This window comes from Halichoerus grypus, chromosome 7 (genome assembly GCF_964656455.1).
Source record: "Halichoerus grypus chromosome 7, mHalGry1.hap1.1, whole genome shotgun sequence".
Lineage (NCBI taxonomy): Eukaryota > Metazoa > Chordata > Mammalia > Carnivora > Phocidae > Halichoerus > Halichoerus grypus.
Window position 1 is genome coordinate 86062307 of NC_135718.1, and position 23650 is coordinate 86085956.

Consider the following 23650-nt stretch of genomic DNA (forward strand, 5'->3'; position numbering starts at 1 on the left):
ATCATGTATCCCTAAGGTGCAGTAACTGGCATATGCTAGCTGCTCAGAAAATATTGGGTGAATGAATGTATGACTTTGATATAATGTGCCTTTAAGATGACCTTTTCCCTGTATTTGGTCGCTACTTATTGCCTTGTCTGCCTCGCACATTCCTGTATCTCGGGTGTAGGGCAGGTCGTGGCAGGTAGCAGGGCTGGAGTCAGTAACTAGCTGTTGAATGAATGGATGAGATGACAACACTTCCAAAAATCTTAAAGTCTAGAGTGGAGAGAATCGCTGCTCTCACAGAATAAGCAAGGGACTGGGAAACCTCTGGAGAAACGGAGATCAGAAAGGGCAAGACTCAACCTGTAAGCCAAGGATTATTTCGGCGCGACTTGGGCTTCAGGAGAAAAACCTCTTAGCATTGCCAAGTCCGGGATCCTGTGGATCCTGCGCGGAATCCAAAAGAAAAATCGCACATGATAACAAGTTGTACCAGGTATCCAGCAGATTACCAGCGCTCAGTAATTAATTAGCTCACTAATTCTTTTTTTTTTTAAAGATTTTATTTATTTATTTGACAGAGAGAGACACAGCGAGAGAGATGACACGAGCAGGGGGAGTGGGAGAGGGAGAAGCAGGCCCCCCCGCAGAGCAGGGAGCCCGATGCGGGGCTCAATCCCAGGACCCTGGGATCATGACCTGAGCCGAAGGCAGACGCTTAACAGCTAAGCCACCCAGACGCCCCTGCTCGCTAATTCTTGTCATAAATTCTGGAAAGAAATCAGATTGAGGGTAGCGTTCAGCCCGTCCGCTGCTCAGGTGTTGTGCTCATGAACTACACTTCCCAGCATGCGCCAGAACTACGGCGGCCGGGTGGTTCGAGGGAGGACTACAACTCCCGGCATGCCGCGCCGTTGCGCCCGCACTACGCGCCCAGCGGCCCCGGCGAGGGCCTATCAGGGGCGGGCGGGCGCGGCGGGCGCGGCGGGCGCCGGAGCAGGTTTGACGGAAGGAGCGGCGGCGGCGGCGGAGGAGGAGGATGGAGGCGGTGGTGTTCGTCTTCTCTCTCCTCGACTGTTGCGCGCTCATCTTCCTCTCGGTGTACTTCGTATCCTTGCCTGAGGCGGGCGGAGGCCGGCCGGGCCCGGCGCCCGGGGGACGGGGCTGAGGCGGGGCCCGGCAGGTGCGCGGGGGCAAGGGCGGCCCGGCCGGGACCGGGACCGGGACCCGGGCGGCGAGCCGGGCGGGAGGACGGCCCAGCCGGGAAGGCCCGTCGGGAAGCCCGCAGCTCCCGCCGCCCCCGCCCCCGCGCACCGGCCCCGCCCCGAGCGGCCGGGCGGCGGGCCTCCCTGGCGGGGCCGCGGGGGGCGCTGGGGTCCCGGACAAGCGGACGCGACGTGCCGCCTCTGGTCGCTGTGGGCGACAGCCCCCGCCGCCCTTGTGGCGCCGGGGCCTTGGCGGCCGGGCCCCGCCTGGGACTTGGGCATCGTGCGGGGCCTGCCAGGGCCCGGGACCGGAGCAGCCCTCTGCGGGGGACCGTGCGTGGGACCGTGCGGGGCCGGGTGCGCTTGTGTCCGTGCCGAAGCGGCGCCCGCGCAGAAGACTTGCTCCTGTGCTCGTCTTCAGACTGGGGTCCAGGCCCGCACGTGAGGTTTGGACCCGCACCCTGCTCTCGGGGAGCCACCAGTCTTCGTCGTCGCCCAGTGCACCCTCCAGTTCAAGTCGTTAACGTGGGAAACAAACATGCGGAATTGCATTGTTTTTCTTTCCTTGGAATTCCCTCGTAGTGCTTTCTGATGGAAGTAAACTTCCTGTTTGACAGAACACCCGGCTTTAGGGTGTTTGTAGCGTGTGGTTTCAGCGTGTGGTTTCCTGCTGTACTGTGGACGGGCAGCCCGCTGGAGAGGAAAGGGACGGAATTTGCAGTCAGGACCCCTTACTTAGCTAGATGTTTGCTGTGCGCAGTGCTTCACCTCTCTCCGCCTGGGGTTTCTTATCTTTACCGCGGGGCCTGTTCACTCCCCAGCTCTGGGTGTGTACAGCGAGAACGCGGCTTCAGCGCCCCCCAGCACCGTGTCTGCCTCCCCGGCCCCAGTTAGCTGCACTTTTTACTTGAACTGATGAATTCTAATGAGAACCTTGAGTTGGTTTTGTGTTTTTTTAAGATTTTATTTCTAAGTAATCTCTGTACCCAGGCTGGGCCTGGAATTCACAACCCCAAGATCAAGACTCACATGCTGTACTAACCGAGCCAGCCAGTCGAGGGAGAACCTTGAGTTTTCTTAGGTTTGGTGAACTGACTGAAAGGGCAGAATCACGGGCCTAAGTTTTGACGACCTATGTCTCTCTTGTGACCTAAGGAACTGGGACTTCCAGAGAAATGAAACATGGATTTCTGTATTTGCAGTTTGGCAAGCTCGGCTTAATAGTTCAAAATAGGCGTGGCTTATACCAATTTATGTGCATGGAAAAATGTTAGGTGGAATATTTGACTTAGACATTCAGGTACATTTAGGGTGTGTTTTGATGAGATTCAGCATATTGTATTACTGTATTTTTGGATAGTTGCACTAGCTTAATATTAGAGGCAAGAGGTAGAAAATGGTCAGAGTAGAAGTTCTGTAGGGATAGAAGTTTTCCCGGACTTTGAACCATGGAGAAAACCATGGAAGGAAAGGGGTGGATATTCAAAATCGGGCAAGAGCAGAGGTGCAGATTCGGGTGTGTTTATGGCATTTTTTTTTTTTTAAGATTTTATTTATTTATTTGACAGAAACACAGCGAGAGAGAGAGAGAGAGAGACAGGGAACACAGCAAGGGGAGTGGGAGAGGGAGAAGCACGCCTCCCGCGGAGCAGGGAGCCTGATGCGGGGCTCGATCCCAGGACGCTGGGATCATGACCTGAGCTGAAGACAGACGCTTAACGACTGAGCCACCCAGGCGCCCCTATGGCATTTCTGGATGACCGGGTTAAAGAATGGACCATCTGGAGGACGTGGTTGATTTTGGTCGTAGTAGAAGGTCAGGTGGGAAAGGCTGGATTAGAGCAGATTTTGAAGGGTTTTGGTGTTAAGGCGGCGAGGGCTTTCACTTTTATCCTCTAGGCAGTAGGGAGCCATTGAACATTTTTACATAAGCAAATGGAGTATTAGGAAGATGAATCTGCAGAGTGGGTTGGAAATGGGAAAGACTGGAAAGTAAACCGTTGGGGAGTGGGCCCGTGTGAGTTTGAAACAGCTCTGAGTGTGGGCAGGTGAAAGGAGGGATTCATGGGTGGAGTGAGGAGGAAGGCTGGGTGTGGGATATGAAACAGATGACAGAAATAACTTGTCGTGGTTTGAGCCTGGGCAAATGGTGCTTGTGTCATCGACAGAAAGAAAACACATTTGGAGGCGGGCAATTTGTGGAGAAAGTGATGAGTTTGACTTTGTGTTGAGATGTTAGGGGGAATATCCATATGGAAATGTTTAGAATTTAGGTGAATTTATTTATTTATTTATTTTTACTTGTTTCATTGGACATTTTCAAGCATAAAAGTAGAGAGCGTAGTGAAATAAACCCAGTTTCTGTCACCAACAGTGACTTTCAGCATTTTGCTTTCTCCTTTCCTGGGTGGGGAGGGGATGTTGGAGCGTTTCACAGCAAATCTCAGGCCTTGTATCGTTCAGTTGAGGACTTTTCCTTCTGTGTCACATGTCCTCGAGAGTTTACATTTGGTACTGAAAACCATTTTTTGCTTAATTCTAGTATAAAGTATGTTTAATGTGTTTAAGGTTTAGGAAATTGAGAAAAGTATTAGGAAAACAGATCACCTGGAAGGAGACATAACCAGTACGGACATAGGACCATCCTGTATTGATAGTTTTTTTTTTAAAGATTTTATTTATTTATTTGAAAGAGACACAGCGAGAGAGGGAACACAAGCAGGGGGAGTGGGAGAGGGAGAAGCAGGCTTCCCGCAGAGCGGGGAGCCCGATGCGGGGCTCGATCCCAGGACCCTGGGATCATGACCTGAGCTGAAGGCAGACGCTTAACGACTGAGCCACCCAGGCGCCTCTGTATTGATAGTTTTGTATCTTTTCTTTTTTCACATCTTGAGTCTTCAGAGACAGTTTATGGATCTGTCATAAATAAACACTTTTCCTATTTTTGGGAATTCAGGTTTTTCACATTTAAATTGTTTTTAGAGGTCTTTTTTCCGTTTCTTAACAGTCACTGATTTTTGAGGAACTCCGATTGAATGGTCTCGTGTGGGTCACTTTAGAATTGAGCATAATAAGATTATTTTGAAAATAGTCTGTTGAAGGAATATAAATCAGAAAATTGAGTTGTCTAATGAGTGAACTTTACGGAAATAACTAAAAGTTTTTCAAGTCAAATCTAATTCTGCGCTGCAATTGGGTTTCTGTCTGAAACTTAAAGACAAAAATAGTTGTTCTCAAAGAAGTTTTACAATTCCTTATCTTGGTCCTCAGATCATTACATTGTCTGATTTAGAATGTGATTACATTAATGCTAGATCATGTTGCTCAAAATTAAACAAGGTAAGACATTTCTTTACTCATTTCTGGCGCTGAAGGTGGTTCTCCATTTTCTGCGTTAGAGATTATTTATAGATAACCAACCTATGTGTATGTGATTTTGAAGTGCGTGTTGCTGCTTTTTCATTGGAATGTTTGTAGAGCTACTGTGTTTTTGCAGTATTTTAGATCGTGAACCAAACTAGAGGACGTCACTGGAAATTTTGTTTCTTTACTGTGCTTCTTCCTTGTCCCTGTGCCCATCAGTACTTAACAAAGGAAAGGCTCATTATGAGGGTAATTGTATTTGTCTTCTGTGTCTAAACCCATCCTCCCTGCTCGTGACAAAAAAGCTCAGGCTGTTTTTTGTTGCATAAAAGACGACCTTCTTTTAGTGGCTTGCTGAGAAATGGAATTAATGAGTTGATTTGTTTCAAGGCCATTTTACCTTTGGTATATAGTCAGAACTTTACGTTGGCAAGAATACCCTGAGTTGCAGGGTTTGTCTGGATGGGGGGAAACCAATTAGTCCTGATTCATTTTATGGGCTGAGCAGACCGAAGAGCGTTCTGGATAAAAGTTCATATAACAATTCCCTGAATACTGAGAGATGCTTTTCGCTTGACCTAAAAATTATTCCCATGTGTCTTTTCACCTCTTCATCTGCTTAACGTTTCTCTGGCCCACGAGGGGAAAAAGTCACATGTGGAAAACTAAAATTACTAATAAACGATATTCCTCCTCTTCTTGTTTTCTTTATTTTGAATTTTCCGGAGCATGGTTTAATACAGTGATAGATTTAAGTAAAAGATTTTGTATTTATCTGCTGTACTTTAAGACTTTTAAAAAAATTGAGATGTAATCAGTATTATATTAGTTTCAGTCCTCATCGTCTTCAGAAGAATGATTAAATATATATTTTACCAGCTGGGTTGTATTTCTTTTTATATTTCTTGCTTACTCAGTATTTTAGAGGGTATTTTAGGGGGCATTTAATTGGGTTTTTGTTCATAAAAATAAAAATTGAAATGCAAAGATAATATTACCTGGATTCTTCTACTGAGAAATTACCCCTTCAGTTTGAAGTTAAGTCACTTTCTTTAATGTTAACTTTTACTTTTGTGAAGGTAATACTTGCACACAACCATACTCAAAAGTACTACAAAGCTTACACTGAAAAACAGCAGTCCCTGCCTGACCCCTTTGAATCCAATCTGTCATACTTTTTAGGGGCAGCTGATTTCCACACTTGAGCTGTTAATTTGTTTCTGATATTTATATCCATATTTCTCTTTTAAGTGCTTGTACTGCTATTTCTTGATTTATCAATTTTAAGTATCATCTCTTGACTTCTGAGTCAATATGATAGATTGAGTTTTTAGGTACCTCCTTCCCTAAACATCACCTCTCCTGTTTTCCTTTTTGAGTTAAATTGATATTCAGTGTTTACATTGTTACAATGTACTGTTACAATAACATACTAAATCTTTTTTGGTACTGAGCCTCATAGTAGACAGTGATCATATTTTTCTTTCTTTTGTGTTTTTCTGGATAGCTTTCTCTTTCCCAGTGTTAATAATTGCTGCATTTTAAAAATTTCCTTAGTTTTTCTTTTTTTTTTTAAAGATTTTATTTATTTATTCATGAGAGACAGAGAGAGAGAGAGACAGAGGCAGAGGGAGAAGCAGGCTCCCCGCGGAGCAGGGAGCCCGATGTGGGACTCGATCCCAGGACCCTGGGATCACGACCTGAGCCGAAGGCAGACGCTTAACCGACTGAGCCACCCAGGCATCCCAAAAATTTCCTTAGTTTTTCACTTACCTGTTATGAAGTCTTTTCAGATACGTCTTTAAAGCTTTACCGTACTATTTTCTACGTGGGTCAAACATTAAAATAATCTATCGGGGAGCTCTTTTTCCAGGTGACCTTTCTTCTTGAGACCACTGTCCTTGCTGTGGTCTGGACTGGCCGCTTTCAGGCCCACCCCACAGCCCGCATCCTGGGACCCCTGGTCTGGGCCCTCCTTGGAAGTCAGGTTTTCTTTTCTGTTGGCCCACTGCTCCATTTTGCTGGAGTAGCTTCTTGAGATTTGGTACATGGGGACTAAATTCGGAGGCCTTGCGTGTTTGAAAATGTCTTGTCCTTATCCAGGAGCGATAGTTTCTCTGAGCATAGCGTTCTAGGTTAGCAAAGATTCTCTTTCAGAATTTGAAAGACATTGGTCAGTAGTCTTTTGACTTCCAGTGTCGTTCACGTCGGGCAGTATGATGCCGTTTTGATTTCTTCTTTCTCTTTTATGTGATCCCCCCCCGCCCGTCTTTTTTTTTTTTTCCCCCCTTGTGCTCTCCAGAAGTTGTAGAACCTTTTTTTATCCTTGGTGTTTGGGAATTTTGCAGGGCTTTACCTTTGTGTGCCTTTGCTGAGGCCTTTTTCAATGCACTGTTTCGGCCACTTTTTTTTTTTTTTTTTTCCTGTTTCGGCCATCTGATGACTCTTTCAACCTGGGAGGTCTGTTCGTTCTTTGATAACGTGCCCCCTCTACCCCCCCCCTTCTCTTTCAACAACTTTCACACACTGGATAATTCATCTGCTGGATTATCTGCCTGGCCCTTTTTAAAATTTTTATCCGTTTTTTTCCTACCTTTTTGTTTCAAGATTCCCTCTGCTCTCTCTTCTGATTTCCTAGTGTGCGTACCATTTAAGTCAAGTTTTCATTTATAAGAGCTTGTTGTCTTGGCTCAAGTTTGAGTTTTTTAGCTCTTTGAGAATTTTGATTACAGTAGTTTTGAAATTTCCTTCTGCTTCCTCCATTATCTCTGTTCCCTCCAAGCTCCTTTCCCTCTGCGTTCTCCCCTCTCATATTGGAGGCTTCCCTCAATTTCTGGTTCATGGCTGTCTGTCCATACGTAAGGGTAAAGCCCTAAAATACTCATGGGAAGCCCGTGCGCGCTCCAGGCTGTTGGCCGAAGTCTACCTGGACTTTTGTTGGGGTACCCCAAGGGCAGTTGTTTTGTCTGTGTTCTCTCTTGTGCTATTCAGTTACTCCACAGGAGAATTTTCCAGACTCCTGCTGGGGGCTGTAAGCCTAGTGCTGGTATTCAGAGAGCAATTGGGGGAAGAACACATTGCTAAGCAGCGAAGAGAATGAAAACAGAGAGCTTGGTTGAAAGTAAGTAAAGCAAGCATCATTATGTTAAGTATCACTTCCTAAAACTTTTGCTTCCAGTTTGTTTGTGGAAAACACGGTAAGAAATACAGTTTGGGAGCTACCGCCATGTGGGTGGAGGGCACGGAGAGAGGAGCAGGAACCAGGCTGCCCTGTAAGGAGTGCTCGCTCAGCCTGCGGCTTCGGCGGGCTGTCCATCAAATTCTGTACAGCAGGGATTGTCATCTCCATTTTATAGAGAAGAAAATCATAGCTCAGGGCGGGTAGGTGACCTTTCCTAAGATTGCTAAGCTGATCAGTAGGATAGAGCAGGAATTCCACTCCAGGTTTGACTCTGGAGCTCGCACTGGTCAGCACTATGTGCAATTGGTTACACTTTGTTTTTTTTATTCTTTTAAATTGGCTCTTTTTTTTTTTTAAGATTTTATTTATTTATTTGACAGAGAGAGACATAGCAAGAGAGGGAACACAAGCAGGGGGAGTGGGAGAGGGAGAAGCAGGCTTCCTGCTGAGCAGGGAGCCCAGTGCGGGGCTTTTGGGATCATGACCCCAGCCGAAGGCAGGGCGAAGGCAGGGCGGACGGACACTTAACGACTGAGCCACCTAGGTGCCCCAATTGGTTACACTTTAAAAAAATCCGTATTACATATTAAAAAGTTCCAGTTGATTGCAAATTAGGTTTAAGGCCTAGCAAATCCCTTCTTCTTTGTTTCCAAAAACACTCTCTAAAATCTAAGTGCAGAGAGCCCTGGGGCCAGTGTGTTTGGGCTTATACTGTATTGTTCTACCACTAAGTAGCTGACTTTGGGCAAATTACTTAACCTCTCATTTCTGCAAGTGGGGATTACCAGTTTGTGTCTGCATAAATATATTAACTTCCTTTAAAAGAAAAATCTCTGTTCAAAGCGGAGGAAGATTATTGGTGAATGGAGGACCTAATAGCTCTTGGTGCATGAGAACTAGAATTTTGCACAGTTAACAAAGAGAGCATACAGAAGGGCAGTGGGTGCTGGAAAGCCAGTAGGCTGGCATCCTGCTTCATTACCATATTTGTTCAACTTTTTTTTTTTTAAAGATTTTATTTCACAGAGAGAGAGCACAAGTAGGCAGAGAGGCAGGCAGAGGGAGAGGGAGAAGCAGGCTCTCCACCGAGCAGGGAGCCCGACGTGGGGCTCCATCCCAGGACCCTGGGATCATGACCTGAGCCGAAGGCAGACGCTTAACCGACTGAGCCACCCAGGCGCCCCATATTTGTTCAACTTTGAGCTGTTAATGTGAGCTGTTACAGTACCTTTTGTGTGCGTGCGTGTGTGTGAAGTGATTTCCCTGCAGGATTCTGGAGATTGGAAAATGTCGAAGATTGATACTCTGACTTGCAAGGCGTTATATATTGGGATATAAACCACCGCAAATTAGAGTAAGAGGCTTTAGCACAGACTCTGGACTAGAAAGTAAATGATGCTCCATTTTCCCCCCCGGTTGTCAGTCATGCCTTCTTCGTGAATGAATCTGAACCTTTGCTTAGGATAAAACATAATTGAAATTTAAGGACATTATTTTTAAGCTGTGCCTTGATGTATTTGCCTGGGGTAAGCAGTTCCTGCAGTATGGAGATCTGGGTCATCTGAGTCTAAAAATAATCTTGAAACACGAGCTTGTAAATTCTGTGTATTCACTGATTTAGCTTCAAATAACATGCACATTCAGGAAGAGCACAGCAGGGAGATGTAATACTGTGTTCTTCTCTTGCAGTGGGTAATTCCAGAATTGATTGGCCATACCATTGTCACTGTATTAATGCTCGTTTCATTGCACTGGTTCATCTTCCTTCTCAACTTGCCTGTTGCCACTTGGAATATATATCGGTGAGTATAGTTTGTTTACGGCTTTGTGTCGCGGCAATTTAAAGAAAAATTTAAGAAGATGTAATAGCTTTTTTTTCTGCAGTAAAATATGTGCCAGTCATGAAACACATGACCGCAGAATCCTACATTAAATCAGCATATGTTTTTGTTTCCTTTGGTATACTGGACAAGTAGCAATTTACATGGGCCACTCTTGTGATAAAAACACAAGTTTACATGTGTAAATTTAAAAAATATGGAATGTTTAGTTGTGATGTCTAAGGACTTACAGGTTTTACATTAAGAATGATCAAAAGTCTGAGAATATAAGAATCTTGTTACTTATATCTGCAGGTTTTTAATTAGAGTATATTTGGAACGCTCCAGAGAGAATTTCATTTTAAAGTCTGCAGACTGGATAACATCAGAATTCTAACTTAACGAATTTAGGAAGCTTTTCAAACATAGCTTGGTGTAAACACTAATTGGATATAATAGTATAGTTGGGCACTTGTACAGTATGTATTTTCTTGTGAACTGTGGGATAATGTTGACAAACTTGGGATTATTTTTAGTTGTTCTGCTAAATTTTTAGGTTTTTTTTTTTTTTTTTTTTAACTTTTATCTAGTTTTGGGGTAAAATCAGCTGATCTTTACATGTGCTTTTTAATTTTTATTTTTTAAATGTGATTTTTATTTTTTTAAAAGATTATATTTATTTATTTGACAGAGACACAGCAAGAGAGGGAACACAGCAGGGGGAGTGGGAGAGGGAGAAGCAGGCTTCCCGCGGAGCAGGGAGCCCGACGCGGGGCTCGATCCCAGGATCCCGGGATCATGACCTGAGCCGAAGGCAGATGCTTGATGACTGAGCGACCCAGGCGCCCCTAAATGTGATTTTTAATTTTTATTTATTTTTTAAAGTTTATTTATTAACTTTTTACAGTTTATAATTTTGTTTAGTAATCTTTGCACCCAACGTGTGGCTTGAACTCACGACCCCAAGATCAGGAGTCACATGCTTTTCGGACTGAGCCAGCCCGGTGCCCCATATGTGTGATTTTTTTAAAAGTGCAGTTAGAAAAAGAAGGACAAAGAAAATAATAAAGGAGGGGTGGGAAGGGGATAGGGAGCACGTGGTAATGGAAGCCCTGAGGATGAGGAAGTGACTGGATTTGGGGGAATGAATTTATATGAGATCGTGAGACCAGAACTTGAGCTAGGGAAGAGATTTTAAATCTCTCTACCTCTTTTCTGGAGGGAAAGAATAACTTTTTCTTATCAGTTTCTTGTTGCTCTCCCATGGTCATCCTGTAGACCAACCCCCTACCTGAGCTCAGCTAGAAGCACGGGCTCCTGACCCACCTGCTGAGGTGCAGTCCCTTGCAGACTTTGAGCACGGCTTAGTGTCCCCATGGTCACACCGAGCAGAACACGAATTTGGGAGTAAGAGCGGGAACCTCTGAGGCTGGATCTTAGCGATACCCCAGCACACGCCAGCATTCTTCTGTGAGCCCCAAGCAGGTGCCAGCAGAAGAGCAGGCTTGGGTGTGGCTTCTTTGTGCAGAGTACAGACTGGCAGAGGCTCTGTGAGGTTTTTTTTTTTTTTTAAGATTTTATTTATTTTACAGAGAGAGACACAGCGAGAGAGGGAACACAAGCAGGGGGAGTGGGAGAGGGAGAAGCAGGCCTCCGACTGAGCAGGGAGCCCGATGCGGGGCTCGATCCCAGGACCCTGGGATCATGACCCCAGCTGAAGGCAGATGCTTAACGACTGAGCCACCCAGGCACCCTGGCTCTGTGAGGTTTTATTGGGGGGGGATGATAAAGTCCATGCCTTCTGTTTCCTGTCATCACAGAGATCATGTGGGTTAATTGCCCTGATGATGGCCGCGACAGATCGACGGTTGTTCACAAATTTACCTTCTTTTTAAAAAGGTTAGGGGGGACGTCTGGGTGGCTTGGTCATTAAGCGTCTGCCTTCAGCTCAGGTCATAATCTCAGGGTCCTGGGATCAAGTCCCGCATTGGGCTCCCTGCTCAGCAGAGAGTCTGCTTCTCCCTCTCCCACTCCCCTTCCTTGTGTGTGCTCATTCTCTCTCTCTCTCCCTCTCTGTCAAATAAATAAATAAAATATTTTTAAAAAAATTTAAAAAAATAGGGGCACCTATCAAGCCCCGCATCGGGCTCCCTGCTCCGTGGGAAGCCTGCTTCTCCCTCTCCCACTCCCCCTGCTTGTGTTCCCTCTCTCACTGTGTCTCTCTCTGTCAAATAAATAAAATCTTTAAAAAAAAAATTAAAAAAATAAAAAGGTTAAAAAAATCAACAGATGGATCCTTCCCCTCTTTTCAGATGTCTGTACTTTATGCTTTTGGGGATGCAGACATATGAAGTGGACAAAGAGGCAAAACACAGAATAACAAAATACTCTAGGTCAGCGAGAGGTGGGCTGCAGGGCCTGATGAGCGGTGGGGAACCCTGGCTAGGAGGGAGTCGGATGGCTGTGCTCGGGCCTCTCAGGAGGGCGGGTGTGAGTGGAGCCGTGCAGGGTGGGTGAGGGATTCTCCTGGTGTGCCAGGCACGGGGAGGGGGAGGGCTGGAAGGGAAACCAGGAGGCTGACACGCAAGGCATATTTAAGCACTAACCCGGTGGCAGTCACGTAGGTGAGGGGTAGGAATAGACAAAGCTGGTAATGTTGATTAGGATGGGTCACAGAGAATCTTGGTCCAAGGAGTTGATACATAAATACAAGTACTGGTAGCATAGAATTCACCCATTTAAAGTATTCTTTTTGATATGTTTTTGGTGTATTTATAGATTTAAGCAGCTATCACCACAGTCTATTTTAGAACAGGTTCATCACCCCAAAGGGAAGCCCTCTACGTGTTAGCAGTCACTCCTTCCTGCCCTCCCCTCCCGGCCCTTGGCAGCGACCAGACTACGTTCTGTCTCCTAAGACCCATTCTGCACAGACACGTCGTAGAAGAGTTCAGTATGTGCTCTTCTATGACAGGCTTTTCTCACTCGCTGTAATGTTTTCAAGGTTCATCCGTGGGTGGCAGGTGTCAGTTCTTCACTCCCTTGTGTTGCTGAATAATACTCGAGTGTACAGATAGACTACATTTTGTGTGTCCATTTGCACTTGATGGGCATTTGAATTGTTTCTATTTTTTGCCTGTTATGAATAATTCTCCTGAACATTCATGTGCACATTTTTGTGTGGACATACGTTTTCATTTTTCCTAGGAGTGGAATTGCTGCGTCATATGGTAAGTTTATGTTTAACCTGCCGAAGAACTGCCCAGGTGCAGTTGCACCATTTTACCTTCTCTTCAGCTGTGTAATGAGGGTTCCACTTTTCCCACATCCTCGCCAACCTGTTGTGTGTCTTTCTTTCTTACATTTGTTTTTATTTAAGTCCTCTCCACATCCAGCGAGGGGCTCAAACTCTTGACCCCGAAGAGTCGCGTGCCCTTCCAATGGAGCCAGCCAGGCGCCCCTGTATCTTTTTAGTTTAGCCATCCTGCTGGGTGTGGTGTTTCACTGTGGTTTTGATTTACATTTCCCTAATGACTAAGGGAATTGAGGACCTTTTAATGTGCTTAGTAGCCCATTCATGTAGTCTTTGCTCTGTATGTTTTTGAGTAACTAAATTGATGAAGTATCTTTGGGAAGACTTTTCTGGAAGCCTCGTGTAGTATCGATTGGATGGTGGAGAAAAGCCAGGAGGTAGGGAAGCCCGTTCAGAGTCTGGGGTGAGGCCGTGGAGCTGGACGGAGGTCGGGATGCAGGAATGCGGAGGAGACCACTGCAGACGCGGCGCTAGGAGGGAGGCGGCCTGTGAAGGGTGGGGCAGAGAGCCCGTCAGGACCACTGGGAAAAATGGTGATGGCGCTGCGAGGTCACCTGGACGGCAGAGGAGGACAAGACTGTCATCAGAGACGGAGCTGAGGTGTTGTCTGCACACTCACGTGTCACCCTCCACTCAGCTCTAGATGGGCTGCAGGATTTGGGGGAGAGTTTCAGATTTGTGGGCCTCAGGGGCACTTGCACTCCACAGAAGTCATTGCTGAGAAACCGTGTGTGTGGCAGGAAGGGGTCGGGGATGGCGCAAGGTCAGGACACGTCATTGTTGTACTAGTGGCGGGGGCAGTCGGCGTTTTGCCACCCGGACACTTACACTGTTGGACCCTCCCGGAGTGACCCGTCCTTTGGGGAAAGAAGACTGTGACATACACAGTGACGTGAAATAAATACGAAAGCCTAAAAGACTCCACCATATGTTGAACGTAGTCTCTTCGGGGCTTTTTAAAAACAACTGGACTCTTCTGTGTGTGGGAACACTGGGTGGAATTGGTTCAGAGTCGGAAGGAAGTGCACGCTGGCCGAGCCGTTTTCTTCTGCCTTCGCTTGTCCCGTTGTGGCCAGGCCTCCACCACTATGGGAAGTAGATTTCTGGCTTGTCAGAGTATTATTATTTAATAATATCCTGTGTTTGTAAAAGTTACGTAAAGCTAGACATTACATATTGACTCAACTATCTGCTGTCTTAACTGAAGAGGAGTTTTGTTTTTACTATGGTGGTACTTACCGTAAATCATTTCCATTCTGTCTTCTTTAAATTGTGCTTATAAGCTGGGCGCCATTTACGAACCGTGCGGACTGAGGCATGTTATCTCTGGATCAGCAGGAGCACCACAGAGGAGGGCTCTCATCTGGACATAGAGTCTCTCTTTTCATAGAATTTTTCTTTTCTATCTTTTGTGAAATGGGAATAATTATGTTTTGACACTGCTCCTTATAAAGTTGTTGCATTAAGGGGCGCCTGGGTGGCTCAGTCAGTTGAGCGTCCGACTCTTGGTTTTGGCTCAGGTCATGATCCCAGGGTCCTGGGATCGAGCCCCGCATCGGGCTCCCTGCTCAGCGGAGAGCCTGCTTCTCCCTCTCCCACTTCCCCTGCTTGCTTATGCTCTCTCCCTTTCTCGAATGAATAAATCTTTTTTAATAAAGATGTTGCATTAATTATTTTAGAACTTTCTAAATAAAGAAGTTTCTAAGAACTTGGTAAAATTGGTTTGGTTTGGAGTCCCCTTTACTTGTGTCCGGTGGAAAATGGCTGTAGGTATGACCAGTTTAGGAGTTACCTACAGGTGGGTAAAAGGGTCTCGATGCATAAAATATCCTTCTCCAGATTGTCACTGTTTTGTTTCAGAGGGCAGAAAATTACAGCACAAATTAACAAGTGTTGTGTCTTTCAAGGGAAAACCACGTGGCGCCCTGTCCATATCTGGTCGGAATTTAAGGCTGCTATGATTTTTTTTTTTTTAAAGATTTTATTTATTTTACAGAGAGAGACACAGTGAGAGAAGGAACACAAGCAGGGGGAGTGGGAGAGGGAGAAGCAGGCCTCCCGCTGAGCAGGGAGCCCGATGCGGAGCTCGATCCCAGGACCCTGGGGTCATGACCTGAGCTGAAGGCAGACGCTTAACAGACTGAGCCCCCAGGCGCCCCTATGATTGGTTCACTTTTAAAGGTTGGCTGTTATAGGATACTTACTTTTGAGTATTTAACTGACGGTTTGATTTTCCCTTTGACGTGTGCTCACCAGGTTCATTATGGTGCCGAGTGGGAACATGGGAGTGTTTGATCCGACAGAGATACACAACCGGGGGCAGCTGAAGTCGCACATGAAGGAAGCCATGATCAAGCTGGGCTTCCACCTGCTCTGTTTCTTCATGTATCTCTACAGGTGAGTGTACAGTGTCGCGGCCCTGCCTGGTTTGCGATGCCTGCTCTCTGCAGGTGAGACCACTGGCCTGCGGGACTTAGCGCGGGCGACCCAGAGCTCCGGGGGGTCCTGCGGGATGCCGGCGGCTGTGTGCGTTTTGTATAAAAGTGCCATCGGACCCGTGCGCTGTGACCTGCGCTGGAGCAGCTCTGTGGCATTCGCTCCTCCTCAGCCCCGACGCTGTCCCCGTGCTCTCCCTTTCTTCCCCGGTGTCCAGGCCTCACTGCCGCTCCTGAGCGGTGCTGGCCGCGCTCCTAGGGACCGGCCTGCTGCGGGTCTCCTGGGGGCCAGGCGCGGAGAGCTGAGAGTTGGCCCGGTCTTTGTCGGCCCTGAGGATCTGAGTGTGGTGCTGCCTCGCCCGTGTGCCAGGTGGCCCATTCGGGTAGAACCGTGTCAGCCTCCCGGTCTCGGCACATGGGAGGTGAGCGCCACCAGCGAGGCCTGGCCCTCAGACGTGGGAAGCCTTGTGCGTCCCGTGTTAAATTATGTTGTAGAGATAAACGTGCCACCCTCTTTACCTGTCAGAGGCCGATGAACAGAACAAGGAAGAGAGACAAGATTGTTGTGTGCCTATGATTTCGTTAAAGTTTAGGAGGCCAGAAGTCAGGCTTAACCTTTGTATGCAAGCTTAACTAGATCATGCCTATTCTTATCCCCAGGTAAATTTAAATTTTTCACACAGGCATGAGGACTCTTAGGAAGAACTTGTGTTGAACTAAACTGCTGTCATTCAGAGGGTTCCAGTAATTAGAAACTGCATAGAGATGACAGTTTTAAAAAATTGCTGTTTGTCTGAAACAGTTTCGAAGTCAGAGCCATTTTAGCCTCTGCCTGATAAAGCAGGCTTCCTAAAATCCGTCTGCTGGGCTTATTCCAGCCACAAACAAATGGGATTGAAATTAGGTTAGATTCCTTTGTTTTCATTATTGATCATATTTGCTTTTCTGTGTTTTATTAATTTTTTTTTAAAGTAATCTTTATGCCCAGTATGGGGCTTGAATTCCCAGCCCTGAGATCAAGAGTCCCACGCTCCACCAACTGAGCCAGCCAGGAGCCCTGTCCTGGTTTTTAAAATAAGAAAAGGAGGGACATTGGGCATAGAGTTACTTAAAAAAAAAAAAAACTCTTTCTCTCCATATATATACAGATATATCGATATTTAGATAATCTATGGATACCTATGTTAACTAACTTGAGTTTAAATATAAGTAAGTATAAGTAAGTTAAATAATTTAAAAACTGGGATAGAAAAAGCACACTGTTACCATTTTCTGGTTCTCGAACTCTACGTCACTCCTTACGTGTTTAATTTTTAATCCTTAACAGTGAAAAATAAAGAGCAAAGAAATGTTATATATATATATTTAAGATTTTATTTATTTATTTGACAGAGACACAGCAAGAGAGGGAACACAAGCAGGGGGCAGTGGGAGAGGGAGAAGCAGGGGCAGAGGGAGAGGGAGAAGCAGACTCCCTGCCGAGCAGGGAGCCTGATGCGGGGCTCGATCCCAGGACCCTGGGACCATGACCTGAGCCGAAGGCAGATGCTTAACGACTGAGCCCCCCAGGCGCCCCAAAGAAATGTAATATTAAGACACGATGACACACCGTCTTCTGGCTTTTCTGACTTTTTAAAGTGAAACCAAGTTGAAGGTATCTGGGCCGCCAGAGAAGTTCCCTCATAGTTGTTTCTGGAGAGGCCGCGGGCAGGGCTGGGAGCCGTGTCGCTTGCGCCTGTCCTGCGTGGCTGCTCTCGGTCACAGCGGGGCGGGGGGGGTGGGGGATGCAGGTTTGCGGAGGGCGGGGGGGGGGGAGGACGAGGTGTAGACGCCAAGTCCTGGGATTTGAAAGCGCGCACGAGTCTCCGGGGTTGGCAGGGGTTGGCTCCGTGGCACGGTACTGGCGGCGGGCGGAGGGGCCGGGCAGCTGCTGGGGGCAGGCCGAGGGGGTACCCCGCACAACTGAGTGTAAGGCAGGCAGCCTTCGTAGCTGGTTTGGGAGACGCTGCGTCCCTCTTTCTTGCCTCGCTCCCGAGCTTGTCACATCCGCCACCTTGCTGTGGCCTCGCCCCTGGGTGCACCCACCGCTTGTGCCCCCGATGAGGGAGCGGTCTGGTCTCAGAGGACGTGCTCCTCACGCTTTCTCGTGCTCGGGGTTGCGGCTGTGTCTGGTGGCTTTATTCCCAGCCGTCCGGCCCCTCACCAGGCCTCTCCAGCTGGTCCTATCTGGGTCGCCTGCCGCGTGGCTGATGCTCAGGGTTTGTCCCATGGAATTAGAGGGGAAAATGCCCATCTTTAGAGAGTGCTGGACTCGATGCCATTGGTATTGGGTTGGGTGCCAGCCTGGTGCAGTCTGGGTCCCGCTGCTTACTGTGTGACCCAGGGCTAGTTTCTTAATCTCTCTGTGCTTCCGTTTCTTCATCTGGAAATGGGATAGTAACTAGTACCTACTTCACTGGGTTGTGATCCGCACTAAATGAGATAATGCACGTAAAGCACTTGGGTTTATGCTGACCTAGAGTTAACTCGCAAAAATCTTTTATTTTTTTTCTTTAGATTTCTTTTTTATTTATTTGACAGAGAGAGACACAGCGAGAGAGGGAACACAAGCAGGGGGAGTGGGAAAGGGAGAAGCAGGCTTCCCGCGGAGCAGGGAGCCCGATGCGGGGCTCCATCCCAGGACCCTGGGATCATGACCTGGCCGAAGGCAGACGCTTAACGACTGAGCCCCCCAGGTGCCCCACAAAAATCTTTCAGGAGTATTAGCTACTGCCATCAATCCGTACTGTGTGCGGCGTTCACTAGTGTGGTGAAATTTGGACAACTAAGGACGCCATTAGTGGTGTGTAAGGGGTTTCTGTGTATTCTGGTCCTCTGCTCTTAGCACAGCCAGGCTGACTTCAGTACAGGGCCATGATGATGGTCCTGTCGCCGCTGTTGGCCGCGGTGTGGTTTGAGCAGTGTCCACCGAGTGACTGCCACGTGCCCGATGCGGTCAGGCTGCGTGGATGGTGCCCGGGGTTCCACAGAGTCAGGCGCAAAAGCGGGGGCCGCTAAGCTCAGCACTCGGGGCCTGCAGCGGGCCCGTCCTGAGGCCCAGGCGCACCCTGCCAGCCGCTGTGAGGTCCGTGCAGCGGCATCCCGGGTGGACGGGGAGCAGGGGTCCAGGCCTCGGGACGGCGGGTGCGAGGTCTGGCTAGGGGATTAACGTTTTGTTTTTTGTTTTCTGGACATGGCTTCTTCTGAACTCTAGCCCAACGTTGGTTTTAGGTTATACTCCCATCCCCACCCCAGTTATTTATTTTGTTCTGTGAAAAAATCAGGGCTTTGAGAGGCCCCAAGTAGGTAGTCCTTCTTGTAAAAACCGTAGCAGTGATTGTCTTTTGCTCAAATGAGTGTTCCTTGCTGAGCCTCAGAGACACAAGCCGGGACAGAGCAGACTTGTCGGCACATTGCTCAGGGGCCGCTGGTAACGCTCGTCTCTTCTCTCCGCAGTATGATTTTAGCTTTGATAAACGACTGAAGCCGGAGGAGCCACGGCCCGAGTCCGCCTGCATGGCAGCACGCAGCCCGGGAGCCTGAGACGGCTGAGCCCATCCTTAGAACCGGGACCATAGCAGTATACTTTTTCCTCTTTGAACAAAAAAAAAATATTTTTGCTGTATTTTTACCATATAAAGTATTTAAAAAACACGAATTGAGTTTTTGTAGATTTCTGGTTCTCAACTTTAGCCCGAACCCCGACACGTGTTTCTCGTCGTCTGTGTGTTGAAGATTGTTACTGGTACGTAGCAGCGGGAGCACCACGCCGGCCTCGCGAGCCAAGACACAAAGGACACAGATCAGAGGGAAGGCCTACCAGAAGCTCTGCCGAGAAGGCAGAGGGTAGAGCAAGCAGCGCTGTTAACCTGGGCAGAGGAAGAGAGAAATGACCCCTCTCTGGCAGCTTCGTATATTTAATTCGGTGTCAAGATTTATGGGACTGTCAGCTAAAAGTCTTTTCACAAGAATGTTAACAGAAAATGGCATTTCGAAAAATACATCTTTCTTTGCAGAATCTGTGAAACCCTATAAGCCATTTGCCCAGGTACAATGTAATTCCTGCTTCTAGAAAGGACAATAAAAAAGCAAAATTTTATCAAGAATTTTCATTTAAAGCCACTGCCTCCAAAAGTACCTTCAAACCCATAGGACCCGCTGGCTCCTGTGGGTCCCGCTCTTGTATTCTGAGGATCCCGTGGCATCTGGTCTCTCAGCTACATTGCCTCATGGGTTTGGAGAGGTGATTTGGCAGAAGATGCGCATCAGATTAGAGCAGGACTAGCTGGTCATCGAGTGACTGGAGTCCGTCACCGCTCAGCTCTGTCCCGCCGCACCGACGTCCACTGTGCGACTCGGGAGATGCGGGACAGGCTGTCTCACGGACGTGGCTCTCCCCAGCCAAACTCGGTGCCCTGGAGCGGGGTCTGCTCTTGTGGTTGGTGCGAGTGTTGACCTCTTGGGTTCTGTTTGCCTGGTGATGTGACCCGGCCGTTCATTCTCAGTCCTACTTCGCGCCCTGACGTCGTCATCTGAGGCGCTGGCCTCTAGGCCAGACATGGCTGTGTGACAGTGGAGTGCAGGGGAGTGACCCACGTCAGGGCAGAAGTGGGCAGCTACGCAAGGTGTGGGGTCACCAAGAGATCAGACACCACGTGTCCTTTCGGTCCGGCCTGGGCAGAAGCCCCGAGGCTGCTAAGCCCGACTCCCTGGACAGAAGGGCCCCTGTTTGGAGCGCCCGGCCGCACGCGGCAGAACAGGGACTGGCAGGTGAGGGAAACTGAGACCGTCAGCCTCTGGGTCCTCGCGAGTCCCTCCTCCGGGTTATTGGTATAGCTGACACCGGGAGCCAAGCAGCTGTAATGTGGAAGTGACTGGGGGGCACCTTCCCTTCCCTACCTTCTCCTTTGGAGGCGCCTTCCTGCCTTTTAAAAAACCAAACCCGAAAGCAAACCGATCTCTCCCCCGGCCTTCTCCCCGCTCTGCAGTGCCCGCAACGTCCTGCTCAAGCTTTTAAAGCCACGAAGCTGTGCGGGGGTGGGGGGAGGCTTCAATCCTGAGAGCTGAGAGACAGGTCATTTCCAGCCGCTGAAGGCGGTGGAGGGTTTGCTCTCCCCCCCCCCCCCCCCCGAGTCTTCTAGTAAGCGAGCACAAAGCCGCGTCGTTCGCAAGCCTGGGCCATCAGCCCTTCTGAAAGACTAACTGGTTGAGAAGGAACAAAGCTTCCGAACTTGAATTGCTCGTCTGCGTCAAGGCCAGGAGACGGGGTGACTAGTGTTTGTGTTTTCTCGGGGCGCCTCTACGAATGATGAAAAGAGGGGAGAAGCATGGACTTCGAGAGCTGGGGTTAAGTGCTAGGGATTCGTGCACTGTGCTTTCCCTGACCTTCCAGACCCTTCCATCTCCCCACCGCCTAGCGGGAAGGGAGGCTGGAGGTGGCCTCGGAATCTGCGCGGGCAAGACCCAGCACCCACGGGGTGCTCCTGCCTGCGACCTCTGCCTGCGTCGCCTCCTGGCTCCTCGTCCCCGTCCTCGCTGAGCACAGAGGAAGCCAGAGCCGGGACGCGGCTCGCTCCCCCGAGCCCGGGAGCCCCTCGGGAGGCTCTCCTCCCTCGCCGACGACAAGGCAGTGGGAGTCCAAGCCCGCTTCCTCTCACACCATCGTGCTCTGTGGCTGAGAGCCGAGGATGCTTCCCATGGACCGGACTTCATCGGGCACTTAGTGCGTCCTCTGTGCGATCGGCCGTTTGTGGGCAGGGGGTCTCCTCCTGCTGCCGCCACCTGACACCATTCCTCGCGCACAGAGGCCCTGAGCGGCTGCTGGATGAACAAGGGGGTCCGACTGTGTGGTTCCACGGCTCTCCCAGCAAGAAGTACGTCTGGGAAGGAAGGAAGACATGATGGAGTGACATAAGGCAGGTCCCACTGAACGGGCTGAGACCTGTGGGGCCAGGATCGGAGACCACTGCACCTGCTGCCCTCGCTACCGAAACCAGAGTCATGGTGGCAACAAGCGTCAGGTGGCGGGCGGATGCGTGCCTGGTGTGCAGCGGCGGCCAGCGAGCCAGAGGAGTGAGGCTGCAGCGCCGCGAGGACCATAGAGACGTTGGCCCCCAGAGCCTGTGCCGCGTGGGCTTCTCTGGCTTCCGGAGAGTTCATCAGCGAGGCCTTGTGCTTCTCAGCTGAGCTTCCTGTGAGACTTCTAGGAGCCCGTAGTCAACGCGGTTTGCTTTAGTTAAATAAACATCTTCGGTCCCGAAGTAGTTGAATTCCCACATGAGGGTCACCCCCAGCTGAAGGGTTAGCGTCGCGAGCCGTGGTCATCACGTCAGACGTTAGACTCGCTGTCCCGGGGGTCGTTCACTGGGGACTCAGTCCCGTGTCAGGCTGCTCTTTCAAGTCCTCGGTCAGAGCTGCTTTTGTGTTCAGTTGCTGCTCTGGAGGCTGGGCGGGCGCGGCTGGCTTCCTTGGGGACCCGTGACCGAGCAGTCCTGTCATCCGCACCAGGTCCCACCGAACGTTAGCACCTGGTCAGAAAGTCCGCTTAGCAAACAAGGCCCCATTCCCGCCGGGGCCCCTGCGTGCGCGACCTTGAGAGGGCATAGGAGTCTGCGTGACGCACGAAGGTGCCGACCCGACCTAGTCCCCTTCTGCTGCTCTGGGGACCACATGGTTTTGGGGCGAGGGGCTGGCACTGGAGCAGGAAGGAGCTTGAGTCCTTCCTTTGTCTGTTTTCACAGCTCAGTTCACGGAAATCGATAGTCTCTCAATGAGGATGTAACGTGGAATCAAGTCAGATGAGGAACGAATCTCCTCTGAGGGCTCATCTTACTGCTTATGTGAACCGCGGCCTAACTCACAGACGGCAGGCACAACCTGTGGGGCTCGATGAGAATGGACACGTCCTCTCCATCGGGTGGAGGCCCGTGGGGCACGGTCCTCATGTGGCCCCACGTACACAGTAACAGGACTCAGGCACGTGGCTTGGTCATTTTGTATCTTACCAGCTACATTCTTGGTTTTCCCCTAATCTACCCGACATCGACATCATTAAACCCGACATCGACATCGTTAAACCTGCAATACTGTCGCATTTTTGTATGCATCTCCGTAAGATAAGGGTTCTTAAAACACACGAACATAGTACCCACAGCAAACCGTACATAAACTACTCGTTCCTTAGGACCAAGCATGCAGGTGGTGCTCAGATGTCTGTCCCCCCCCCCCCCCCCCGGCTCAACAGTTGGCTTGTTCGCCCTGGGATCCAGACAGGACGTGTCCGTTTCATCTGGCTAATGTCCCTGCATCTGCTGGGCTCCCTCTGCTTTCCTTGCAGTTTGTTGCAGAAACCGGGTCATGGGACCTAGCCGTCAGGTCATTTATTGCCTAGAAGCCCCAGTATTCTGGATTTTGCTGACTGCATCGTTTCTGCTGACTTTTCAGCCAGTCTTCAAAACTCGTTTGCCGATTTACTGCATGTCCTCTGAGGCCACAGAGCCGAGCGTCCGGTACGGTACGGTTAGCTACTGCTGTAGACGCAGGCACCTAGCTTTGGCAGGTGGAGGAACTTGTCCGGAGCTTCGTGTCAAGTCAGAGGATCGAGTGAGGCCTGAGGACTCCAAAACCACGATGTTAACCACTACTCTCTAAATTCACAAAATGGGACGCCTGGGTGGCTCAGTCGGTCAAGTGTCTGCCTTCGGCTCAGGTCATGATCTCGGGTTCCTGGGATCGAGTCCTGCATTGGGCTCCCTGCTTGGCGGGAAGCCGGCTTCTCCCTCTGACCCTCCCCCTCCCATGCTCTCTCTCTCATCCTCTCTCAAATAAATAAAATCTTTAAAATAAAATACAGCTCTTGGGGCACCTGGGTGTTTCAGTGGTTAAGCATCTGACTTGATTTCAGCTCGGGTCATGATCAAGCCTCCCCGCACCCCCCCCCACCCCGGGCTCTGTGCTGGGTGTGGCGTCTGCTTGAGATTCTCTCTCCCTCTCCCTCTGCCCCCCCCTCCCCCAAATACAGCTACGTACTCTGGGATTTGTTCTGTATCCCTGGTGCTGGGAAGTTCTGTATCCCTGGTCCTGGGGTCTGGCAGGACAGCTTAACGTAGATGAATAGTCTTGTGTTTCCAAGTCTGCAGAGTAGAGCCGTATTTAAAGAAAACAAGTGGAAAAACTTCCCCCATCTGTTCCTCAGGACGCTGCAGACTCCCGCCAACTGCCCGCCCAGCAGACTTCACAGGGGAGCATCCTTCTGTGCAGGACTCTGCTCCTAGAGGGAAGCCTCCTAAAGGGGGCAACTGGGACAACAG

The 23650-nt window shown here is 49.2% G+C and overlaps 1 protein-coding gene across 6 annotated transcripts; it reads left to right on the plus strand.

Moving 5' to 3' along the window:
- Positions 1–941: 941 nt before the first annotated feature.
- CNIH4 (cornichon family member 4) lies at positions 942–23188 on the plus strand. 6 transcript variants are annotated; one of them, XM_078077833.1, is made up of 5 exons: positions 942–1093; positions 4461–4529; positions 9424–9536; positions 10246–10408; positions 15124–15263. In XM_078077833.1, the coding sequence occupies exons 1-4, from the start codon at positions 1025–1027 to the stop codon at positions 10385–10387; spliced, it is 393 nt and encodes a 130-aa protein (XP_077933959.1). In that variant the 5' UTR covers positions 942–1024; the 3' UTR covers positions 10388–10408; positions 15124–15263. The 6 variants fall into 6 exon arrangements, with proteins under 6 accessions (XP_077933959.1, XP_035974791.1, XP_035974790.1 ...); XM_036118898.2 differs by lacking the exon at positions 10246–10408 and adding an exon at positions 22082–23188 and having other exon boundaries at positions 943–1093; positions 15124–15264; XM_036118897.2 differs by lacking the exon at positions 10246–10408 and adding an exon at positions 18798–18995 and having other exon boundaries at positions 944–1093; positions 15124–15264.
- Positions 23189–23650: the final 462 nt, after the last annotated feature.